The following is a 23,888-nucleotide window of genomic DNA, read 5'->3' on the forward strand; positions in this document are numbered from 1 at the left end:
TATAAACATTCCGTTTAAGTATTATCAGATAGCACACGTGCATAAAGTATCACTTATAGTGCTATGTATAAATTCAGTAAATTGTTCCAATGGTCAGTTGCAAGGACCAGAGCTATAGTGACTAAATAGGGACAGATTCAATTCTTGTCTGTGCTGACCCAGCCAATTTTGCCATAACCTGAATTAAGAAAGTTATCCCAGAGGGCAAATGGGCAATTGCAACAAGATCAATAAAAAGATGGGAAGGAAACAGGACACATCAGGATAAACAAAATGGGATGCTATTGCATATCTTTGAAAACTGATTATGTTTCTAGCTCACAAAAAGACAATAGCTCACAAAAAGACAATATGTTCACCCCATACACAATATTTTCTAGTTTATCTAGAAACAGCTTAAGTATTTTAGTAACATTGCTGGATAGTTAATGCTGAATATTTACAGATCCAATTTAATATTACTGGACATTAGAAGGAACAAAAATTAATTTTATTGTTTTCAAAATCATAGCATTTTTCAATGAGATTCAATTGGTGCAAACCATTTGCAGAACCAAGTCAATAAAGTGACATACTTAAGAAATCAGCAACATTTAAACTTTAGCTGGCATCACAACAGCTTCCCAGCAAACATACAGCTTACCTTAATGCAAATCCCACAACCAATACAGAGAGTTTCTGAAATCCAGGCAATCTTACTTTGAGCAGTAACTTCAATACAAAGCTTTCCTGCAAATAAAAAAGCAAAAGAAATAGTTTTACTTAAACTTTCTAAATTTGTACTAGAGACTGGTTTTATAATTTAGGAATTCACTAAAATATACATACAATTTAAAGAAAATTATTAGAGACCAAGCTAGTGGCTTTGCAGTAATGTCACTAAACTAGCAATCCAGATCCACAGCCTAATACCTTGGTCACTCGATTCAAATCCCACCATGGCAGATGATGAAATTTGAATTTAATAAAAATCTGGATTAAAAGGCTCTCCCAATGGAGGCCATGTAACCACTGCTGTTTATTGTAAAAACAAAACCCATCCTTTAGGGAGCGATTTTGCTGACCTCACCTTGTCTGTTCTGATATAACATGATAGTTCTGCTCTCGTGCTATGTTATAAGAAAATTGTGCAATAGCTGCACCATTTACACTAATGGAGCCTTAAAGCCAATACAGGGTAAACAAGCTGGCATTCTATAAATAATGGTTGAAATTCTTCAATTGTGTTAAAGCCAATTCAGGTTGAAGAAACACATTGTAGCAGAACCAACTGTACTGCCATAGAGAACAATTAGGTACAGACAACAAATACTAGCTGTGTCAGCAATTCTCACACCTCATGAGAATACATTTTAAAACATTAACCTTGGGAGGAGTGCCATTAATTCCTAGTGCAATCAGAGTGAAACAGAGGATCAAATAAGAGCAGGCTGCACAAACTGGTCTTTTACTCCCTTCAGCATGGATAATTAAGTAGGAGGCATCCTTTGAATAGTGTATAAAAGTAAAGTTATTTCCAATGTTGAGAATATCAAGAACAAGGGGTCACTTCAAAATTAGAGCTAGGTCATTTAAGAAGAAAATTAGAAAACACTTTCTCTGCCCTAAAAGGCTTCAGTTGTCACAATTGGAGCTTTCAAGATTGAGCTCAACAGACTTTCATTGGCTGAAACATATCTAGGGATACAGAGTTAAGTCCAGTAAATAGTGTTGAAAAACAAATCAGCCAAGATCTGTTAGAATGGTACAGTAGGCTTAATGACCTGAATGGTGCTCTCCTATTCAATTATAGAGAAGAATGCAGTTACACTGCATCTCCAATGAAAGAGCCTCTAGGGAGGTGAGCAGAATGGCTTTGATTTGACCAAAATTAAAAACTTTAAAAGCTTTGAATCATTTAGGACTGGAGTCTTGAGCTTGTTTGCTTCAAATTCACATTACGGCCAGGAAAGACAATGCATAAATTAAACAGCACCAATTTTCCGATGGCCAGATAGTTATTTCTGCTGCTTGGATGGGTGTTGTGCATTGTGTCCAAGCAGAATCCATCATTTTACACACTCTATGGATATTGTCCAAGAAATTGAAGATTCTGGCTGACAATTTACCTATGCCTGGAACTCTCCAAAAGGGTCCACTTAAATCAGAGAATTCCTGCAGCAGTAAATATTCAGGAAAGAGACAATTAAAAACATAAGTGAATGCCTGGTTAGCTATTAAACTGATCCCAGCAATTTTCCATTTTCCAAACCAAACATACCTCCTCGACCTTTATCTGATAACAGTCCCCTGTCCCAGAGACCTAGCTTCTCCACCAGATTCAACACTACCTCATGACCCAATACACTACATCCACTCCCTACGAGCAGCCACATCCCCACAGACTTGAGACTCCTTCCCTCACAACTTCTCTCCCTGGGACCCCAAGATCTGCCTCCTTTCACTCCTACATGCCTGGCACCTGAATCTCGTACATCTCTGAAACTTATAAATTTCCCAGGATCTGTTGAATCTTCTGTGATGTTGGACATTTAAATCACAGCAGAAGACAACTACTGCTGTGGGAAATGGGATATGGTTCAACTATCCTGCACTACGAGAGACCCGTGGGATTTAGAGTAGAGTACATTTTTCATTTCTGAAGGAGCCCTGATCGAAATCTCCTGGCACAAAGTTAAAACTTTTTCTGACCACTAAAAAAACAGCAGAATGATAATTGAAGTGTATCTGCCACTCATCAAAATCCAGCCAAAGATGCTTCTGCAGTTCATGGAACATAACAGTCAACTATTCACAATCAGGATAATGTCTTTCACATAGAAAGCTGATAATTGCAATTTTTTAATTAATACTTTAAAATAGTCAAATTAATTTAATGTAGGTAAATGAATTTGCTGTGGCTTAATTTTTGGAATTTACTTTAAATCCATATTTCGACAAAAGGAAATTAAAGCAGAGAAAATTATGGGTGAAACTTTCAGTTACTTGTAATGGAGGGGGTGAAAAGAGAGAAATCGTCATCATCAACAATCAATGCTTTTAATACAATTGAATTTTTTTACTACACGTTTTAAGAAAAATCGATTACACTTAGCATGTTGTTGAAAAGATTAGATTAGATTAGATTAGATTACTTACAGTGTGGAAACAGGCCCTTCAGCCCAACAAGTCCACACCGCCCCGAAGCGCAACCCACCCATACCCCTACATGTACCCCTTACCTAACACTATGGGCAATTTAGCATGGCCAATTCAACTGACCTGCACATCTTTGGACTGTGGGAGGAAACCGGAGCACCCGGAGGAAATCCACGCAGACACGGGGAGAACGTGCAAACTCCACACAGTCAGTCGCCTGAGGCAGGAATTGAACCCAGGTCTCTGGCGCTGTGAGGCAGCAGTGCTAACCACTGTGCCACCGTGCCGCCTAAGAGATGGGGATCAAGGATAAATTCTTGGAGGAAAGCAAAAGGTCTATCACAGAACTGAGAAAAGCAGCAATTATAAGTCATTGAATGGAATCATGTGGGAACAGTTCCACCCATCTGGAAGACAGTAGAGAGGGGTTGGAGTTAGGTGGTGGAGTCAACTGTCAGAAAGTTGAGAAGGATGAAAAGGAAAAGTTTAGCTTAAATCATACAAGAAGTCATTTGTGACTTATTTTTAAAAAGTCAATACTCTCATTGAAAGGATTCAAATATGAAGTTTCAGGAAAGATAAAAACAGATTTAAAAAGAAACAACACGTTCAAGGATTTGAGGAAATAGGAAAATAGGGGAAGGATGATAGTTTGTAAGGACAATGGGATCAATGGTTTTTTTTTGGTGTGTGTGTGAATGAAAGATTGCAGAAAATATAGAGGCAAAATCTGAACAAACAGAACTACTTACAATGTTGGTTAACATGAGAGCCAGGAAGGGAAGTTGGACAATCAGCAGTTTATTCAAAACAGGACTAATGGAACAGAATTTGCTTCTTCAGAACAAAGCAGATTCTGAGGGTCTGATGGGATTTGAGAGAGACCTCTGGGTACTTCAGTTTCCTCCCACAATCCCAAGGTATGCAGGTTAGATGAATTGGCCATGCTAAATTGCCCATAGCATTCAGCGGTGTGTAGGTTAGGTGCATTAGTCGGGGTAAGTGTAGAGTAATAGGGTAAGAGAATGGGTCTGGGTGGTTTACTTTTCAGAAGGTTGGTGTGGACTTGTTGGGTCCAATGGCCTGTTTCCACACTGTAGGGATTCTATCTAAACCAAAGAGCTCAGGTCAGGACAGGCAGGCGATCATTAAAGATGATGTGAACAGGACTAGTAGGAGGGAGAGACACAATCCTGATTAGGATTGAGACAAGCCTAATGACAAAAGATGTCCATGAGCTCCTGGTGCTGAAGGTAGAAGAGGCAAAGAGGTTTTAAAGCTTGGGGGGGGGGGGGGGGGGAGGAGAAGAGAGATTATCTTTGCATTACAAGATTACTCTGGAATAGCAAAGTTAAAAATCACATAACACCAGGTTATAGTCCAACAGGTTTAATTGGAAGCACACAAGCTTTCGGAGCGATGCTCCTTCATCAGCATCGCTCCGAAAGCTAGTGTGCTTCCAATTAAACCTGTTGGACTATAACCTGGTGTTGTGTAATTTTTAACTTTGTACACCCCAGTCCAACATCAGCATCTCCAAATCTGGAATAGCATGCAGTTATAGCATATATAAAGCAGGACCTGATAAGTGTTTGTTGGAAATGTTTGTGGATCTGAACTACAGACAACATTTGGTGTTCCATATTTGACAGTGAAGCAATTGCATGTGATGGTGGCTATCAGCTCATGTTACTCACTGGACACACTGTTTACCTTGAAACAAATGCATCTTTAGGACACTGAAAGCTTTGTGGAGAGTAATATGCAATACAATAATACAAGGGAGGCAAGAGAGAGGGAGTGGCATTTTTGATAAGGGATAGCATTACAGCTGTGCTGCGGGAGGACATTCCTGGAAATACATCCAGGGAAGTTATTTGGGTGGAACTGAAGTAAGAAAAGGGATGACCACCTTATTGGAATTGTATTATTGACTATTAGGGGGTCTGAGGGAAATTGAGAAACAAACTTGTAAGGAGATCTCAGCTATCTGCAAGAATAATAGGGTGGTTATGGTAGGGGATTTTAACTTTCCATAGACTGAGACTGCCATAGTGTTAAGGGTTTAGATGGAGAGGAATTTGTTAAATGTGTACAAGACAATTTTCTGATTCAGTGTGTGGATGTACCTACTAGAGAAGGTGCAAAACTTGACCTACTCTTGGGAAATAAGGCAGGGCAGGTGACTGAGGTGTCAGTGGGGGAGCACTTTGGGGCCAGGGACCATAATTCTATTAATTTTAAAATCGTGATGGAAAAGGATGGACCAGATCTAACTGTTGAAGTTCTAAATTGGAGAAAGGCCAATTTTGACGGTATGAGGCAAGAACTTTCAAAAGCTGACTGGGGGCAGATGTTCGCAGGTAAAGGGACGGCTGGAAAATGGGAAGCCTTTAGGAATGAGATAACGAGAATCCAGACACCAAAATTGGAGGTGTAGTGGACTGCGAAGAGGGTTACCTCAGATTATAACAGGATCTTGACCAGATGGGCCAATGGACTGAGAAGTGGCAGATGGAGTATAATTCAGATAAATGTGAGGTGCTGCGTTTTGGGAAAGCAAATCTTAGCAGGATTTATACACTTAATGATAAGGTCCTAGGGAGTGTTGCTGAACAAAGAGACCTTGGAGTGCAGGTTCATAACTCCTTGAAAGTGGAATCGCAGGCAGACAGGATAGTGAAGGCGGCGTTTGGTATACTTTCCTTTATTTGTCAACTGAGTACAGGAGGTCATGTTGCAGCTGTACAGGACATTGGTTAGGCCACTGTTGGAATATTGCGTGCAATTCTGGTCTCCTTCCTATCGGAATGATGTTGTGAAACTTGAAAGGGTTCAGAAAAGATTCACAAGGATGTTGCCAGGGTTGGAGGATTTGAGCTACAGGAAGAGGCTGAACAGGCTGGGGCTGTTTTCCCTGCAGCGGAGGCTGAGGGGTGACCTTATAGATGTTTACAAAATTATGAGGGGCATGGATAGGGTAAAGAGGCAAAGTCGTTTGCCTGGGGTCAGGGAGTCCAGAACTAGAGGACATAGGTTTAGGGTGAGAGGAAAGATATAAGAGACCTATGGGGCAACTTTTTCACGCAGAGGGTGGTACATGTATGGAATGAGCTGCCAGAGGAAGTGGAGGCTGGTACAATTGCAACATTTAAGAGGCAATTTGGATGGGTATATGAATAGGAAGAGTTTGCAGGGATCTGGTCCGGGTGCTGGCAGGTGGGACTACATTGGCTTGGGATATCTGGTCGGCACGGACGGGTTGGACCAAAGGATCTGTTTCCATGCTGTACATCTCTGTGACTCCAGAACAACGTATGTCAAAATTAAAAACCACATGCTTTCCAAGCGTGCTGCACACAGTTATTTACATGTAATATAGACATCAGGAACATATTTCATTGCAATAAGAGATCTGTAATTGAAATCTCAGCACAAATATGGAGAGAAAACTGAAGGGCAGGTTAACTTGGCCTGCTCAACCGTACTTCTCAGTAGTTAAATCAAAAGGCTTTGTTTCAGACTTGAATGTACTTAACTACATATCACCATCTCACATCACAAATGCATTCTATCAGGACATTCTGCCACATACAGAACAGAACTGGAAATCTGAGGTCATCCCAACCTGCTGTCACTTATATTCTAACTTTCACCAAGTTCCAATCACTAACCTACTCCAGCTTCTGTAAACCAATGTCTCTAATTTTAAAGTTTTCATCCTTGGCCTCGCACTACCTACCAATGTCTTAAACATTAGCACCCTTTTAAGGATTGCCTTCTGTGCATCTCCAATTTTAATGACTCCACCATTGTTGAGTGTTGTTCTGTCAGCTGCTGAGGCCCTAAGCTCCGTAATTCCCTCCATGAACCCCCTCGTTACCTCTCTTTCCTCCTTTAAAACTACTTTTCTGACTATGCTTTTGGTCATCTATCTTAATTCTGTTTTATAATGCTAGTGAGGCATATTTTTTAATTACACAATAGGGGTTATGCAAGTGACAGTTCTTTTTTTAAATTGGAAATAAGTATATTTATACTTCACTGATTTTGGGCACTTTTTGTTCTCACCAATAGTTGTTTAAAAACGTAGAGTTTTTATTAACATTACAGACATACTAAAAAGTTTTAAAGGGATAGAAAGTAAGCAACAAATTGATCTCTTTCCATCATAAAGAACTACAAAGTGCCACTAACAGATTTGCATAAATTTATTTTTGTTTTCATCCACCAACAGCAATACAAGAAAAACAAAACTGCTTACCCATTCGAACTACTGGACAGCTCTTCTTGCACTCCTGACGACATTTTTTGGGTTTGCACTTATCATGGCTGACTATGGCAATTCTGGTTAGTTTATCTGCCATAATGCCTCAGTGAGCTCGTATCTTGACAAGAAAAACTTTGTATCATGCCAGAAAGCTGTCACAATCTACGAACAACAACAAAAAATATCCATTAATCAGAAAAGCCTCATGTACAGGAGAAAAGTATATCAGTATGTAACATTATAGAGTCAGAATCATACAAATAGACCCTTTGGGTTCAACTAATTCATACCAACCAGACATCCCAATCTGACCTAGTCCCATTTGCCAGTATTTAGCCCATATCCCTCTATTCATAAACCCTCCAGATGCCTTTTAAAATGCTGTAATTGTAACCACTTCCACAACTTCCTCTGCCAGCTCATTCCATACACGTTCCGCCCTCTGTGTGAAGATATCTCTCAGGTCCCTTTTAAATCTTTCCTCTCTCACCTTAAATTTACGTCCTCTTGTTTTGGACACCCTCAGACTAGCGAAAAGACCTTGGCTATTCATCATATCCATGCCACTCATTATTTTATAAACCTCTAAATGGTCACCACTCAGCCTCTGAAGTTCCAGTGAAAAAAAGTCCCAGCCTTTTCAGCTTCTGCCTATAGCTGAAACTCTCCAGTCCGGACAAGATTCTTGTAAATCTTTTCTGCACCCTCTCAAGTTTAGCAACATCCTTCCGACAGAAAGGTGATCAGGACAGTATGCAGTGTTCTAAAAGTAGACTCACCAGTATTCTGTACAGCCACAGAACAGTGTTCTAATTCTTATGCTCAGTGTTGTGACCGATAAAGGTAATGGGGCCAAACACTTTCGTCACCACCCTGCCAACTGTGACTCCTCTTTCAAATAACTATGCACTCCAAGGTCTCTTTGTTCGGCACCAATGCCAGGGGCCTACCACTAACTGCGTAAATCCCTGTCCTGGTTGCCTTACCAAAATGCAACACTTCACATTTATCTAAATTAAACTCCATCTGCTACTCCTCAGCCCGTTGGCTATTCTGACTAAGGCCCCATTGTACTCTGATCATGATCTTCATTGTCCACTACACCACCGATTTTGGGGTCATCTGCAAAGTTACTAACCATGCTCCGACATTCACATCCAAATCATTTATATAAATACGCATGACTAAAAATTTCAAAAAACAATAATAATATTGAAAATGAAAAGACAATTTTGGAAGGAACTGGTGATCTGGATGAATTTAAATTCAATAAGTCTAAAACAAAACCTAGTATGTTACCACAATTGCAAAACTATCAAATTTATGAAAAGCTAATCAAAGTTCACGAAGGCTCTTCCAAGAAGGAAAGCTGCCATCCTTACCTAGTTTAGCTTACATATGATGGGAAATACACAATAAGCTGACTCTTACTGCTCTCTGAAACCCAGTATAGCAAGGCATTCAGGCACATTGAATCGCTAACAAAACGTTGAACAATACAACAGAATAGACAAGAACTGGTCTAGGTATTGAAATAAATTCACATCCTGCCTAGTCAATCCTTCAAAGTCACTGAGATACAGTAATGTCAAAATTGAAAGATCACCCACAGACTAGTCAACAACAGATCTCAGATTCATACCTTACTTCCAATGTTCCAGATTCCTCAATCACTACCTCGACATATGTCTGCTTTCATGAGCAGGATGAATCAACCAGAAGTAGGGGCATAGTTACGTGTATTTGGGAAGGGGTGATCCTGGTAGTGCTCAACGTGGACATGAAGTCTCATGGCATCCAGTCAACGATGGGCAGTGAAACCCGAATCACCACCTAAAGTCCCCTCTCAACTCAAACTGACGTGGAACACCACTTGTCCATGTTATCCATGGATATTTACTCCATTTGGAAGCCTACCTTCTGCTTCCAACACACAGTAACAACTGTGATTCAAAGTTCCATACAGTATGTCACCATTGTGAGTAAAGCACTTGAATCTCGCTCTCAAATTGGCCACACAATCCCCTCTGTTTCCAAACCTCAGATCAATTCTATATAGTAAATATAGTAGAAAAATAACTGGTTAAAATGGTTTAGCCAAACAAAACAGAAGAAATTCAAAAACTAGGAGAACATGCCTGGCATGATCTGATATTTAATGCTGGTCAAACCCATTAGTTGAGGATGTTGGCTTTATGCTTAGTTTAGTAGATGTTCAAAACTTGATGTTTTGAGTTCTCATAGCTTTATGAAATTTGTAATACATAATCAACCACCAGATCAATGGTACCACAAATTGGCTCTGCTGTACATCAGGGAGGACTGAAGTGCAAGTGAGCAGTAGTAATAGGGGACTCTCGTTAGCTGTTTTAGATAGGCATTTTTGGGGTCACGAGTGAAACTCCAAGATGCTTTGTTGCCAGGGTCAAGGATGTCACAGGACATTCTGAAAGGGGAGGGTGAGCAGCCAGATGTTATGGTCCTTATTAGTAGTAATGACAAACAGAAAGAGAGTGGAGATCCTGCAAAAGGAAATTTGGAATGTTAGGTAGCAAGTTGAAAAGCAGGATCTCAAGGGTTGTAATCTCAGGATTATTCCCTGCGCCATATGTTGAGGACACCAGAAATAGCAAGATAATACAGCTGAATGCGTGGCTAAAGAGCTGACATAAGGAGGAGGGCTTCAGATATCTGGATCATTGGGGTTTCTTGCAGGGCAGGAGAGACCTGCACAAGAAAGATGGCTTGCACCTAAACATGTGAAGGCACCAAAATCCTTGTGGAAGTTTGCTAGTGCCACTTGGGAGTGTGGCAGATATGTAGACAGAGCATGGTAAGACTTAAATGAACAGGGTTATTGTAGTGAGTGCTTTTAAGTTTCCCAATATTGTCTGGGACTGTGTCAGGGGTTTAGTTGGGTCAGAAATGCACCCAGCAGGGCTTCTTGAAACAATAGGTGGTTAGTCAAAATAGGAAAGGGGCCACACTAGACCTTGTATTGCAGAATGAACCTGGCCAAGTTTCAGTGGTGGAACATTTTGGGAACAGTGATATAATTTCATAAGTTTTAACATACAATAGTTAGGGATGAGACTGATCCTCAGGTGAAAATGTTAACTTAATGGACGGCAAAATACAATAGTACTGGGCAGCAACTGGAGAAATTAGATTCAGGGCAGCTGTTTGAGGATAAATCCACATCTGGCAAGTGGGAGTCTTTTAAATGCCAGCTGATCAGAGTTCAGGACCAGCACATTCCCAAGAGGATGGAAGATTCAGTAACTCTGGATGACAAGAGATATTGAAAGTTGAAAAGCAAAATGAAGCATATGCCAAGCCCTTGAAACCAAACCAGGCCTTGGATGAATATAAAAGAAAAGGAAAGGACTTAACAAGGAATTAGCAGGGCAAAAGATGGCCACAAATATCCTTGGCAAGTAGGATTAACGAGAATCCCAAGGCATTTTATACACATATTAGAAGCAAAAGGGTAGCTCCACTGAAGGACAAAGGAGGGAATTTATGCATGGAGCCAGGGAAAGTGGGCGAGGCCATTCACGAGTATTTTGCATTGGCATTCACCAAGGAGCAGGATATGAAAGATGGCGCTATTAAGAAGGGGCATGTTGATATTAACAAAATGATGTAGGGAGTCTTGAAAAATAAGGTAGATAAGTCCCTAGGATCTATCCCAGGATACTGAGGGAGATAAGTGGAGAGATTATTGGAGTTGTATCACAGGCCTTTGAATTCTCTTTAACCACAGGCGAGGTCCCAGAATACTGAAAATAGTCAATGAAATGTGGAGCTGGAAAATGTTGCTCCACTGTTTAAGAAGGGCAACAGGGATAATCAAGGAGGTAACAGGCCAGTGAGCCTAATATCAGTAATTATTGGAAAAGATTCTTAGGGACAGGATTTAATTACATTTGGAGAAGAGTGCATTTGTTAGGGATAATCAACATGGATTTGTGTAGGGGAGGTTGTATCTCAAATTTAATTAAGTTTTCTGTGAAGTGAAAGATGATTGATGAGGGTAGGACAGTGCTTGTCAAATGTTTTAATGAAATCCATGTAGACAACAAAGCCCCTCATGAAAAGCTGATCCAGAAGTTAAGTCACTTGGAACCCACAATGTCAAGTTGGATACAAAATTAGCTTGGTCACAAAAGACAGAGGGTACTTGTGGACGGTGCTTTCTGCCTGGAGGTCTATGAACAGTTTGTCCCACAAGGATTAGTGCTGAACCTGTTGCCTGTAATATAAATAAATAATTTAGATGAAAATGTAGGTATTCTGATTAATAAGTTTGCAGACAACATGAACATTGTTAAAAATCACAACACCAGGTTATAATCCAACAGGTTTAATTGGAAGCACACTAGCTTTCGGAGCGTCGAAAGCTAGTGCTTCCATTTAAACCTGTTGGACTATAACCTGGTGTTGTGTGATTTTTAACTTTGTACACCCCAGTCCAACACCAGCATTGCCAAATCATAACATGAACATTGGTAAAGGTGTAATTAGTGATGAAGGTTGTCAAAGAATACTGCAGGAAATAGACCAGTTGGAAAATTGGGCATAGACATGGCAGATGGGCGTTTAACCTGGAGAAGTGAGAGGTGATGCATCTTTGGAGGTTAAATGCAGGATAAAAGTATATTGTAAATGGCAGGACGTTTGGAGCACTGATATACAGAGGAACCTTGGGGTGCAAGTGCATAGCTCCAAGAAAGTGGCAACACAAGTGGATAAGGTGGTAAAGGAGGCATGGAACATCCTTGCTTTGGTCAGGGCATTGAGTTTAAAAATTGGCATTTCATATTGTAGCTGTAAGTACTTTAGTTAGGCTGCATCTGGAGGATTGCATACAGTTCTGTTTATCATACTCTAGGAGATATGTAGAGGCTTTGGAGAAGGATGTTGTGTGCATTGGAGAGTTGTAAGGACAAGTTGGACAAACTTGGATTGTTTTTTGCTATAGCTTCGGAGGCTGAGGGGCACCAGGAGAAGCATGCAAAATTATGAGGAACACAAATAGGGTGGATTTTCGGAATCTTTTTCCAAGGGTGGCAATGTCACATACCAGAGGGGAAACTTTAAAGGAGATGAGAGAGAATGAGCATTTTCTTTTTCAAAATAAACCACACAGGTAGTAGGTGCTTGGAACACAGTGCCAAGGGAGGTGGCAGAATCAGATACTTATAGCACTGTTTAACACACATTTAGACACGTGAACGGGGAAAAGGGGGATATGGACCACATGCAAGCAGAAGGGATCAGTTAGAATGGCACCATGTAGGTACAGACATGGGCCAAATGGCCTGCTCTGGTGCTGTACTATTCCATGTTTTACTGGGCAAGGTCAAAGGCACTGGTAAATTGTGGAAGAAATTCAGTAAAGTTTGATAAAGAAGTGATACCAACAGGAATAAGACAAGCCAGTACTGCAATGCATGTTTTTGCAGGCAAGAACCTTTTACACCCCATTGATCCACACCAGCAATGACTGGTGAGGAACCTTGTACACCCTAAGACCTGTATCAACATGGATAGCAAACTGGAGAATATATTACATGTCTGCACAATGGAATGAGAAGGATGTAGAACACAAGATTTCTGTTTATTGTCCAGTAATTAAATTTAAATACATGTGACCATGGGGCTTAATGGTCAATAGCTTTCTGTACATAATCAGAGAAGTCCTCAGACTGGAGGGAGATGGGCAGAGATTCTTTGAGTAAACATGAAGTTAACCTGCATCCTGGGGTCCTTCTGTGGTCTGTATAAGAGGATAACCACATTAATCTTCATTTGCCTAGGATGAGTGTAGTTTCAACAACACAAAAATTCAAAATAATCCAGGACAATGCTCAATCAGCAGCCCATCAAACAGTATACAGTAGTTTGAACTATTTACAACATGTGATGCAGCAATTCAGCAAGCCTCCTTCAAACAGCATTTTTCAAACCTGTGACCTCGATCACCTGGAATAAAGGCAGCAAATATGTGGGAAGCACCAACTGCAAGTTCCTCAAGAAGCTACACATCATCACTTGCAAACATGAAATAGAAGCAGAAGTAGACCATTCAGCTAGTCAGGTCTTATTCCATAAGATCATATTACTCTGTTAGTGTTCCAAATGCTAATTATCTGCTACCCCCACAAATTTTGATTCCATTGTCCAACAAGGATTCATCCAATTCTGCCTGAAAAACATTCAATGAAACCCCATCACCTCTGCATCAGAAACAGAGTTCCAAATTCACACAATCCTGCAAAAATAAAAGCCTCATCTATTGTAAAAGGGCAGTCGCTAATTAGAATAATTCAGAATCTTACATTTTTAATCAAGTCACCAGTCATGCTAAACTTCTGCGGAAACATACCCAGATAATGTAAACTATCCTCAGAATAACCCCTCATTCCAGACACTAACCTAGTAAACTTCCTCTGAACCAGCTCCACCATTTAAATCCTTCCTTAAATAAAGGAGACCAAACAAAAAGTACTCTGGATAGTACTGAAGATGGCCTCATCAATATCCTCAATAACTAAAGCAGAACATCCTTGCTTTTTATGTTCGATTCCTCACAATCTTAAAAAGAAAAATGCTATCCTAATGAGATGTAAGGCAGCCAACATCACTAAAGACTCTGTCCCACTCCAGTAATACTCTCTTCCAATCTCTTGCATTAGGCAGAAGATACAGAAGCTTAAACACATACCAACAGTTTCAAGACAGCTTCTTCCCCATTATTAGGCTGCTAAAGAGACCTCTAATTTCAAATCTAATGTCGATCTTACTTTGTGCAACTCTTGTGCAGCCATAACCTTACATGCTTTGCTCTGTCCAAACACCCAATGATCTGTATGTCGTTATATGTTCATCTCAAAAAGCAAGGTGCTGGAAAAAGCACAGCAGATCAGGCTCCAGCAGAGTAGTAGGCAAGTCAACGTTTCAGGCATTAGCCCTTTTGAATGCAAAACAGAAATTTTCACTGTATATAGGTACATGTGACAATAAGTCAAATATTATGCTGCACTTGCACACTATTTATGCACTTGGACACCTAGATCCACTAGCTAGCTAACAACTTCATATTTTCTTGCAACCTTCTGTTACAACATGGGGTAAACTCTCCTGCTTAATTTCAAACTGGCAACACAGAAAAAAATTATCCCGTGAAGCAATCTGTGAAAATTTGATCGGCCAACAATTAGTTAAAGTAAAAATTAACAATTTTATTTCTTAAAGTCTAAGAGAATAATTAACTAACAACTATTTACAACTCCTTCCTCTAACCTATCTGTAACCGATAAAACTCCCGATTAAGATTTACAAAACCAAACTTATCTCAAAACCAAACAGCTTTCGTCTTCTGTATTTCTGTGTTCTTAGGGATTTCTGCTTCATAAGTTACTGTTCAATAAAGGTATCTTTAAGAGAGCTATTTTTCAGGCAGTCTTTTTATATTCTGGGACTCAGCAGTTCTCTGCTCAACTGTTCAATTTTACCTAGTCTTATACCTCCAAAGCATCGGATTGTGTCATTGGCTTTTAATGTTATCAATATACTAAATTAATACTGGATTGGAGTTTAGTATTTTTTGGGGTATGATTTAAACTGGCCTAATTTGAATCTGTTTTGCTGTTTCCAGGCAACCAATTAAGCGAGTTGTTTGACCAAATATTACATTATATTTCTTTTCAGAACATTTGGTTTTGTCAGGTAGTTTTGTTGCTTTTAACTCTCTTATAAGGTACAGTACACACACATCTTCATAACACTTCCCTCTTTCTTTATTGGACAGTGTATTGAGTACAGGATTTGGGAGGTCATGTTGCAGCTATACAGGACATTGGGTTGGCCACTTTTGGAAGAATATGTGCAATTCTGGTCTCCCTCCCATTGGAAGGATGCTGTGAAACTTGAAAAGGGTTCTGAAAAAATTTACAAGGATGTTGCCAGGGTTGGAAGATTTGAGCTTGAGGAGAAGGCTTTTTTCCTCTGGAGTGTCAAAGGCTGACGGATGACTTTACAGAGGTTTATAAAGTCATGAGGGGCACGGATAGGATAAATAGACAAGGTATTTTCCCTGGGTTGGGAGAATCCAGAACTAGAGGGCATAGGTTTAGGGTGAGAGGGGAAAGATATAAAAGGCAACTTTTTCACGCAGAGGGTGGTGCATGTTTGGAATGAGCTGCCAGAGGAAGTGTTGGAGCCTGGTACAATTACACCATTTAAAAGGCATTAGGATGGGTATAGGAATAGGAAGGGCTTAGACGGATATGGGCCAGTGCTGGCATACAGGACTAGATTAGGTTAGGATATCTTGTCAGCATGGATGAGTTGGACACAAGGGTCTATTTCGTGCTGTACATCTCTATGACTATTAGATTTTTGCCACTTTCAAAACTATCTATATCTTTCTGCAAACTCCTTAAGCTTTCTTCATATCAATTGGCGCTGCCTGTGACTTTAGTTACCTTATCTTTCACTTCCTTCATCTAAGTTATTGATATAAGTTGTAAAAAGCTGATGTCTTAACAGAGGACACTCCCCACTTCCCACATCCTGCCAAATGCCCTTTATGTACTGAGTACGATCTTCTGCCAGCCAATCTTTTCTCTGTACTGATATGTTACCAGTTACATCATGAGCATACATTTTGTGCAGTAACCCTTGGAAACCCAGGTCCATTACCCAATAAGCTCTGCCTTATCCACAATGCATACTACTCAGAGTACGAGATGTTCAGAATGGAAACAGACCCTTTGGTCCAACTTGTCCACACCAATCAGATATCCCAAATTAATCCAGTTCCATTTGCCAGTACTTGGCTCATATTCCTCTAAACCCTTCCTATTCATATACCCATCCAGATGACTTTTAAATTTTGAAATTGTACCAGCCTCAAAGACTTCCTCTGGCAGCTCATTCCATACATGCATCAACTTCGGCATGAAAAAGTTGCCCTTTGGGTCCTTTTAAAATTCTTTTTCCCCTTACCCTAAACCTATGCCCTCTAGTTCTGGACTTCCCCACCCCAGAGAAAAGATCTTGTCTATTTACCCTATGCATGCCCCTCATAACTTTATTGGAGTTAATTGCAAGAATAGAGGTTTATAAATTGGCTAAACAGGACTTTCTTTTGATGAAACCATGACGAATCTTCCCAATTACCTCAGGTTTTCCTGAGGTACATAGGTACAATCTCCAACAATGTATAACTTCCATACGCTAGCCATCAAGCTAACTGACTGATAAAATACCCCTTTTCTGTCTTTTTTGAATAGAGGTTATATTTGCCATTTTCCAGTCTGTTGGAACTTTTCCTGAAACTAAAGAATTTCAGAAAATTAACAACGAATGGACCTACTCACCAATTAGCCACCTCTCAAGACCCTAGGACAAAGTCCATCTTGACCCATACTGGAAATGGTCGAAAGTGAGTTTAAGTTAATATTAAAGCTGTAATAATTGGGATTAGGATAATTATGGTCTTGGGAAAAACAATATTCAGCAAGAACTGGTAAAGGCTAGAGAATCTCATCCACGATCTGTTGTTGATGCTCATGTACCCGTGTGTGAGTTACATAGAACTCGCTCACTCTTTCAGAAGAAATTATCAAGTTGATTGGACCTCAGACACAGCCAAAACAGAACAGAGAAATAACAGAGAAACTGATAAAGTGGTCAGAAAAAGAATTCCTCCCTTCAAGGTGCAAGATTAGATTAGATTCCCTACAGTATGGTAACAGGCCCTTCGGACCAACAAGCCCACACAGACCCTCTGAAGAGTAACCCACCCACACCTATTCCCCGACTTTACCCCGACTAACATATCTAACAACATAGGCAATTTAACATGGCCAATTCACCTAATCTGCACTTCTTTGGATTGTGGAAAGAAACTGGAGCACCCAGAGGAAACCCACGCAGACTTGGGGAGAATGTGCAAACTCCACGCAGACACAGTCACCAGAGACTAGAAGAACCCAGATCCCTGGCGCTGAGAGGCAGCGGTGGTAATCACTGAGCCACCGTGCCATCCCCAAACGACAAGAATCCTCAGAAGCCTTATACCTGGTTTGCTTGTTAATTAGCAAACACAATTAAATAAACCCTGCTTTTTAAAAAAAAATCACTTGCTATTACACTCTGCATAATGATGGCTGACTTGATGAGAAATTGCTATTTGATGTTATGGTCCAGATTAGACTCCCTCAAAATATTTTAACATAGACTGGATCCAACTTTTTTTTATTTGAAATGGCAAATATAAAAGTGTCTGTTGCAGATAAAACATGACTGGTCAAACTACTTTGCCAGTCTGGTCAAAATACAACCAAAGAACGAAGACTTTAGCATGACTTAACTCTACTGGAGAACTTAACAGAATAACAGTACAATAATTAATTGTTCAAATATATTAACATCCCACAAACACACCCTTTGGCAAAACAAAAGGAAAAATTCAGAGATTCTTACATGCAGTTCTCCAATCCAGAGGGAAAAAAGAGAAAATTCAGAGTAGCAGCCAGGAGATAGTCACTCAAGCTTCCAATTCTGTTAAGACCCAATAGCTCCTGATGCTACTGACAAAATCAAAACCCTGAAATATGGATGAGAGAGAGCTGGTCACACTTGTTCAGGCTGTTAAAAAAAAACTCTAAGGTCTCCTAAGCTGTTTACTCAAGTGGTCTTCAGTAGCCAGCTCAGTACCTCTGCCTACAACCTCTCTTCAGTTTGATTAGTGCCATTTGCATTGTGATTGCCACTTCACTAAGTTCCTCTCACCTTCATGTCCGGATTTCAAACCATCTCACCATTAGATCAAAATCCAAGCACTTCCTTTCTAACAGCATTGAACATACTTACACCCCACAAACTGTGGAGGTTCAAGTCAGCAGTTCCAACTATCTTAAGGGATGTTAGTGAGGAGCAATAAAACCTGGCTTTGCCAGAGACACCTCCTGAACGTACAGAAAAAAACCCATAGCATATCCCAATAAACTGAAGAACATTTAACAAGTATTGCACAACTAAATAATTTCAAAGGTTAATGCAACAGGTCCAAATACTAGACTCAAATTAGACTAACAATTGTGCAAATTTTGATATATACAAAATAACTGTTTCCTTAGGAAGGAGGTGAATTAATGTTTAAACCCTATTTCTCAGTAAACATTAGTTTAGGTTTTCAACTAGCCTTATTTTCTACAAACAAAACTACTTTTAACCAATTTCAAGAAGCTAAACCCAACTCAATTTTAAGATGATAACAATTTTAGGCATTTGAATCTTATTAAAAATAAAGAATTCAGAGTAGTAGCAAAAAAGGTTCCTGAATGACTTTTTCCCGAATGCTGCTAATAATTAAACTTTTGACAAATGAAAAAAAATTGAATGAAGGAACCGCAACCAGTCTCATAAAAGTAAACTGCTAGCGTTCTGTAGAGTTGGTGTAGAGTCCTGTAGAGACAGACCTGTCGTTGCCCCATTCAAACATTCGCGTGATATACACGATTCAAACACAAACGCCTACAGCGATCGGTTATAACATTGCAAGATCGGGTAATGTAACTCAAAAAGGCTATGCTTTCTTCAGAATTTGAACACTGGGGCAAAAGGCCAACCGCTTTAACAAATACATCGCCCGCTGTCCAGCTCTCCCCACGACTGAGCATCAAAGCCTGAGGCCAGTTACACAGCTGCCATCTCGAGCAAAAGCTGCGCTTATTGTCCAAAGGCTGTTACAACAGGTAGACTCGGCTGCGGCCTATGCCAGGCAATGGGCCCCGGGCCTGCATGAAGTCCACGCTCTCTCCCACAAACTCCTCACCCCACCCCTGCCCCTGAATCACATGGAGATCTCTCCTTTACCCGGGCGGGACGCTGTGACAGTGCGAGCGGCAGCGACTACATCAGACGAATCCTCGGTAGGCTTTGCCGCCTGCCCAACGGTTGCGGTAGAAGTCCACCCTGGCTTTTCTCTCCTCTCTGCAAACGTGGTCGTCAGGAGTGAAGAGGAGGTGGGGGAGGGGAAGGGAAGGGGAGGGGAAAAAAGAAGCCGGTGAAGATGGCTCCCCCCCCTTCCCCCCGCTCACGCCCACGCCGCCGCAAGCATGCGCAGTGCCTCCAGCGTCGGCTTGCGTCTGACGTCAGCGCGTCGAGGACGGTTGACGGTTGACACCAGCCGGTGGCGGGACTGGGGAGACTGAGGGAGCGGGTCATGGAGCTGGCTTGAAATTCATCTTCGCCGGGTAAGTGAAACTTCACCGTGAGACCGGTTACTGAGACCCAGACCGCCAACTGAACTGCGTCGAGGGGAGGGGGAAACAGTGGAAAGTGTAGTGTTCGGGTTGTGAACTATAATTGGGCGTAAAGCGAGTACTGCAGATTAGATTCGAGAGTGTGGTGCTGGAAAGGCGCAGCAGGTCAGGCAGCATAAATCCCCCAGCCCCCCCCCCACCAAATAAACTCCGCTCAAAATGCTTCCAACTCCTGGCTTTTGGAATCCCTCCAGTGTGGAAACAGGCTATTCGGCCTATCGACTGCACACCCACCCTCCGAAGAGCATCCCACCCCTGCCATAATTCCTGTACCCCTGCATTGACAGTGGCCAATTCACCCAGCCTGTGCATCATGTGCCACCTAACATGGTTAATCCACCCAACCTGCATGTCCACAGACTGTGGGAGGACACCCACAGAGACGGTTGCTGGAGCGTGCCGTGGTAGTAAGTGCTTGCGTGTCCTGTTTTTCTGTAGGAAATTTTGCCCCTGTCTCCACAGGTGATGAGGATTTGGAAATGCAACAGTACGCCACGAAGAAGATTGGTGCTTTTCCGACACTTTTCGCAGTGCAACCAGTGACCGTCTCAGGAGGCCACTGTGCAGTGGATGTCTCGCCTTGAGTTTCAGTGATGCTAGCTGAAAATGTGTTGCTGGAAAAGCGCAGCAGGTCTGGCAGCATCCAAGGAACAGGAGAATCGACGTTTCGGGCATAAGCGCTTCTTCAGGAAAGGTAGCATCCTTTCAGTGATGCTACCAGACTGACTGAGTTGCTTCAACGCATTCTGTTTTCATATCAATTTATCGGGCAATTTGTTACTGGACTGCCAACGATGAGATGATGTGCTTTCTCTTGCTGTATGGAAAGCTAACAATTTAAAGCAATTTGACCACAAAGAAAACACCTGATCAATGAAATTGAAATGCTTTACTAAAAGGAAACGGTTCATTAATGGGACATGGGAGTTGCTGAAAGGCAGCACTTTTTGTCTCTCCTGAGCTGTTTGACCATGCAATGAATGAGACATTTGAAGTGCTGATTTTCATTTGGTGAAAATATATCCAGTGTGTTCTTGTGAAGTTCAGGGTCAGTACTATGTTTTGAAATGTGACATGTGAGTTGGAGAGTACTTTGCAGCAGGAGGTGATTCAGTCTGTCTCTAGACCTTGTCCTTCAAGATGTGGAGCACATACTCTTGGGAACTGTTTTTCAAGGAGTTGTGTATCTTGCAAACTGATCAGTGCAGTTATAATGTGCCAGGGTTGATTGGAGTGAATATTGAAGGTAGTAGATGAGGTGCCAATCAACTGGGCCATTTGTCCCATTTTCTGCCACTTGTCCACCCATTCCATCAGGCTGCTTCCTCTTGAAGTTTATCACTACTGAACAACCCAAATGGCCTCCTTTTTCAAAGACCGCAATTTCCCCTCAGATGTGGTTTACGATGCTCTCCACCGCATCTCCTCCACCCTTGAACCCCGCCCCTCCAATCGCCACCAGGACAGAACCCCACTGGTCCTCACCTACCACCCCCCCAACCTCCAGATACATCATATCATATCCTTCGTCATTTCCGCACCTCCAAACAGACTCCACCACCAAGGATATATTTCCCTCCCCTCCCCTATCAGTGTTCCGGAAAGACAACTCCCTCCGTGACTCCCTCGTCAGGTCCACACCCCCCACCAACCCAAGCTCCATTCCCGGCACCTTCCCCTGCAACCGCAAGAAATGCAAAACTTGCGCCCACACCTCCCCCCTCATTTCCCTCCAAGGCCCCAAGGGATCCTTCCATATCCGTCACAAATTCACCTGTACTCCACACACACCATTTACTTAATCCGCTGCACCCAGTGTGGCCTCCTCTACATTGGGGAGACAGGCCGCCTACTTGTGGAACATTTCAGAGAACACCTCTGGGACACCCGCACCAACCAACCCAACCGCCCCGTGGCTGAACACTTTAACTCCCCCTCCCACTCCGCCAAGGACATGCAGGTCCTTGGCCTCCTCCATCGCATGACCATGGCAACACGACACCTGGAGGAAGAGCGCCTCATCTTCCGTCTAGGAACCCTCCACCCACAAGAGATGAATGCAGATTTCTCCAGCTTCCTCATTTCCCCACTCCCACCTTATCTCAGTCCCAACCCTCGGACTCAGCACTGCCTTCTTGACCTGCAATTTTCTTCCTGACCTCTCCGTCCCCCACTCCCTCTCAGGCCTATCACCCTGACCTTAACCTCCTTCCACCTATCGCATTCCCAATGCCCGTCCCCAAAGTTCCTCCTCCCTACTTTTTATCTTAGCCTGCTTGGCACACCCTCCTCATTCCTGAAGAAGGGCTTATGCCCGAAACGTCGATTCTCCTGCTCCTTAGATGCTGCCTGACCTGCTGCGCTTTTCCAGCAACACATTTTTCAGCTCTGATCTCCCAGCATCTGCAGTCCTCATTTTCTCCCATTCCATTCACCTGTCACCCCTGAGCTTAGTAACGTATGTTGTCTCCCAGCGAGAGAAGCTTCTTCTAAATCTTGCACCCTTGTTTTGAAATCCCTCACCATTCCATGTTTATATAACTACCTCGATCTCTGCACTGCACTGGTGAAAACTGTGCAAGCAGCTCACTGAGCCCCAACATCAGATTGTTTTCCACCAAATAGTATGAATTTATTTCTACCACTTGTGGTCTTTAAGTGAAATTGCAAGCTTTTCAGTAACTATTCAAATTTAAACTTTATTTTTAGTGGCAGCTGACAGAACCAATAGAGTACATACCTGGCACATCCAAAGATGGTTGTGGTTGTTGGGGGTTAGTCATTTCCAGGACATCTCTGCAGGAGTTCCTCAGGATAGAACATTTTAATTAAACTGTTGAGATGTATTATGATAGACCTTTGGAGCAGTTGGAACTTGAGATAGGGATACTACTACTGGGCCACAAGAACCCTCGGTTCCTAAGGGTAGTGTTGTATGCCTAAATATCTTCAGCCGCTTCATCCAAGATTAGAAGTGAGGATGTTCGCGCAATGATCAGTATCATTCGTGACTTCTCAGTTAATTAAGCAGTCATTGTCCACATGTAACCAATATGGAGAATATCCAGGCTTGGGCTGAAAAGTGGCAAATAATATTCATGTTCCACAAATGCCTCGCACTAATTAAACCCAACAAGAAACAATCTAACCATTGCCTTTTGACATTCATTGGCATTACCATCACTGAATTTTCCCATTCTCAATATCTTGGAGGTTTCCATTGACCAGAAACTGTATTGGACTTACTAATGTAAATACAGTGGCTACAAAAGCAGGTCAAAAGTGAGGAATACTGCAATAAGTAACCCTCCTCCTGACTCTCCAAAGCCTGTCTAACTGCTACAAGGCAGAAGTCAGGAGTAATCCCCACTTGCCTGGATGAGTGCAGTTCAACAACTCAAGGAGCTTGATACTATCCAGGACAAAACAACCAATCTGAATGGTGCCACATCACTTCACCGATGCTCCGTAACAGCAACGTACACTATCTACTGTACTGGTAGAAATTTGCCAAAAGTCCTGAGGTAGGACTTTCGAAGCCTACAATCAATTCCATCTAGAAGGACAAGGGCAACAGATGTAGTTGATTCTGTTATAATGTGTGATTCTTCGATGTGAATTGGTTTTAAGAATTTAGACTGTTATTTGTAGAAGGTGAATTTCCCTTACCTTTATTGGCTATAATGCGCTTCTGGCCCTGTTAGTTTACATGGCATGCCTATTGCGCAATTTTCTTAAAATAAGAGAATGCACAAGCACGGAACTTCCATGATATATCAGAACAACTATACATAGAAACACTATCCACCTGCAAGTTCTCCTCCAATCCTCTCAGTATTCCGATTTGGAAATACATCATTGTTCCTTCAGTGTCAATAGGTCAAAATCCTGTAATTCTCTTCCTATTAATACTGAGAGTCTACCTCTAGCACATGGACCACATGGACTATAGTGATTCAGGAAGGCAGTTCACCATCACCAGCTTGAGGGCGATGAGAGGCAGGCAATAAATGCTGGTCCAGTCAGTGATGTCATGTCCCATGCTGCTGAGGTTGTCTTTTGTCCTATGGAGTACCTGTTTATCTTTGTTCAAAATATGCTTAAAAATTAAAAATAATTTTGTTTTCATCAAGTTTTAA

General features: G+C 41.6%; 2 protein-coding genes across 2 annotated transcripts in view; one reads left to right on the top strand and one right to left on the bottom strand.

Annotated features, from left to right (window-relative positions):
• Window positions 1–19,470, bottom strand: part of abce1 (ATP binding cassette subfamily E member 1) — a 61,811-nt gene extending 42,341 nt beyond the window's left edge. Inside the window, exons 1-3 of the mRNA XM_043699036.2 lie at window positions 19,301–19,470; window positions 7,403–7,570; window positions 644–729 (exon numbers count right to left, since the gene is read on the bottom strand). Of these exons, the coding sequence (XP_043554971.1) occupies window positions 644–729; window positions 7,403–7,505 (189 nt within the window). The 5' untranslated portion in view covers window positions 7,506–7,570; window positions 19,301–19,470. The remainder of the gene's footprint in view (window positions 1–643; window positions 730–7,402; window positions 7,571–19,300) is intronic.
• Window positions 19,471–19,573: 103 nt separating this feature from the next.
• anapc10 (anaphase promoting complex subunit 10) overlaps window positions 19,574–23,888 on the top strand; it is a 51,406-nt gene continuing 47,091 nt past the window's right edge. The window contains exon 1 of the mRNA XM_043699050.2: window positions 19,574–19,680. The gene's annotated coding sequence lies outside the window, so the exon portion shown is untranslated. The remainder of the gene's footprint in view (window positions 19,681–23,888) is intronic.

This window comes from Chiloscyllium plagiosum, unplaced genomic scaffold (genome assembly GCF_037043375.1).
Source record: "Chiloscyllium plagiosum isolate Xiang-an unplaced genomic scaffold, Cpla_swu_hap1 HiC_scaffold_1, whole genome shotgun sequence".
Classification (NCBI taxonomy): domain Eukaryota; kingdom Metazoa; phylum Chordata; class Chondrichthyes; order Orectolobiformes; family Hemiscylliidae; genus Chiloscyllium; species Chiloscyllium plagiosum.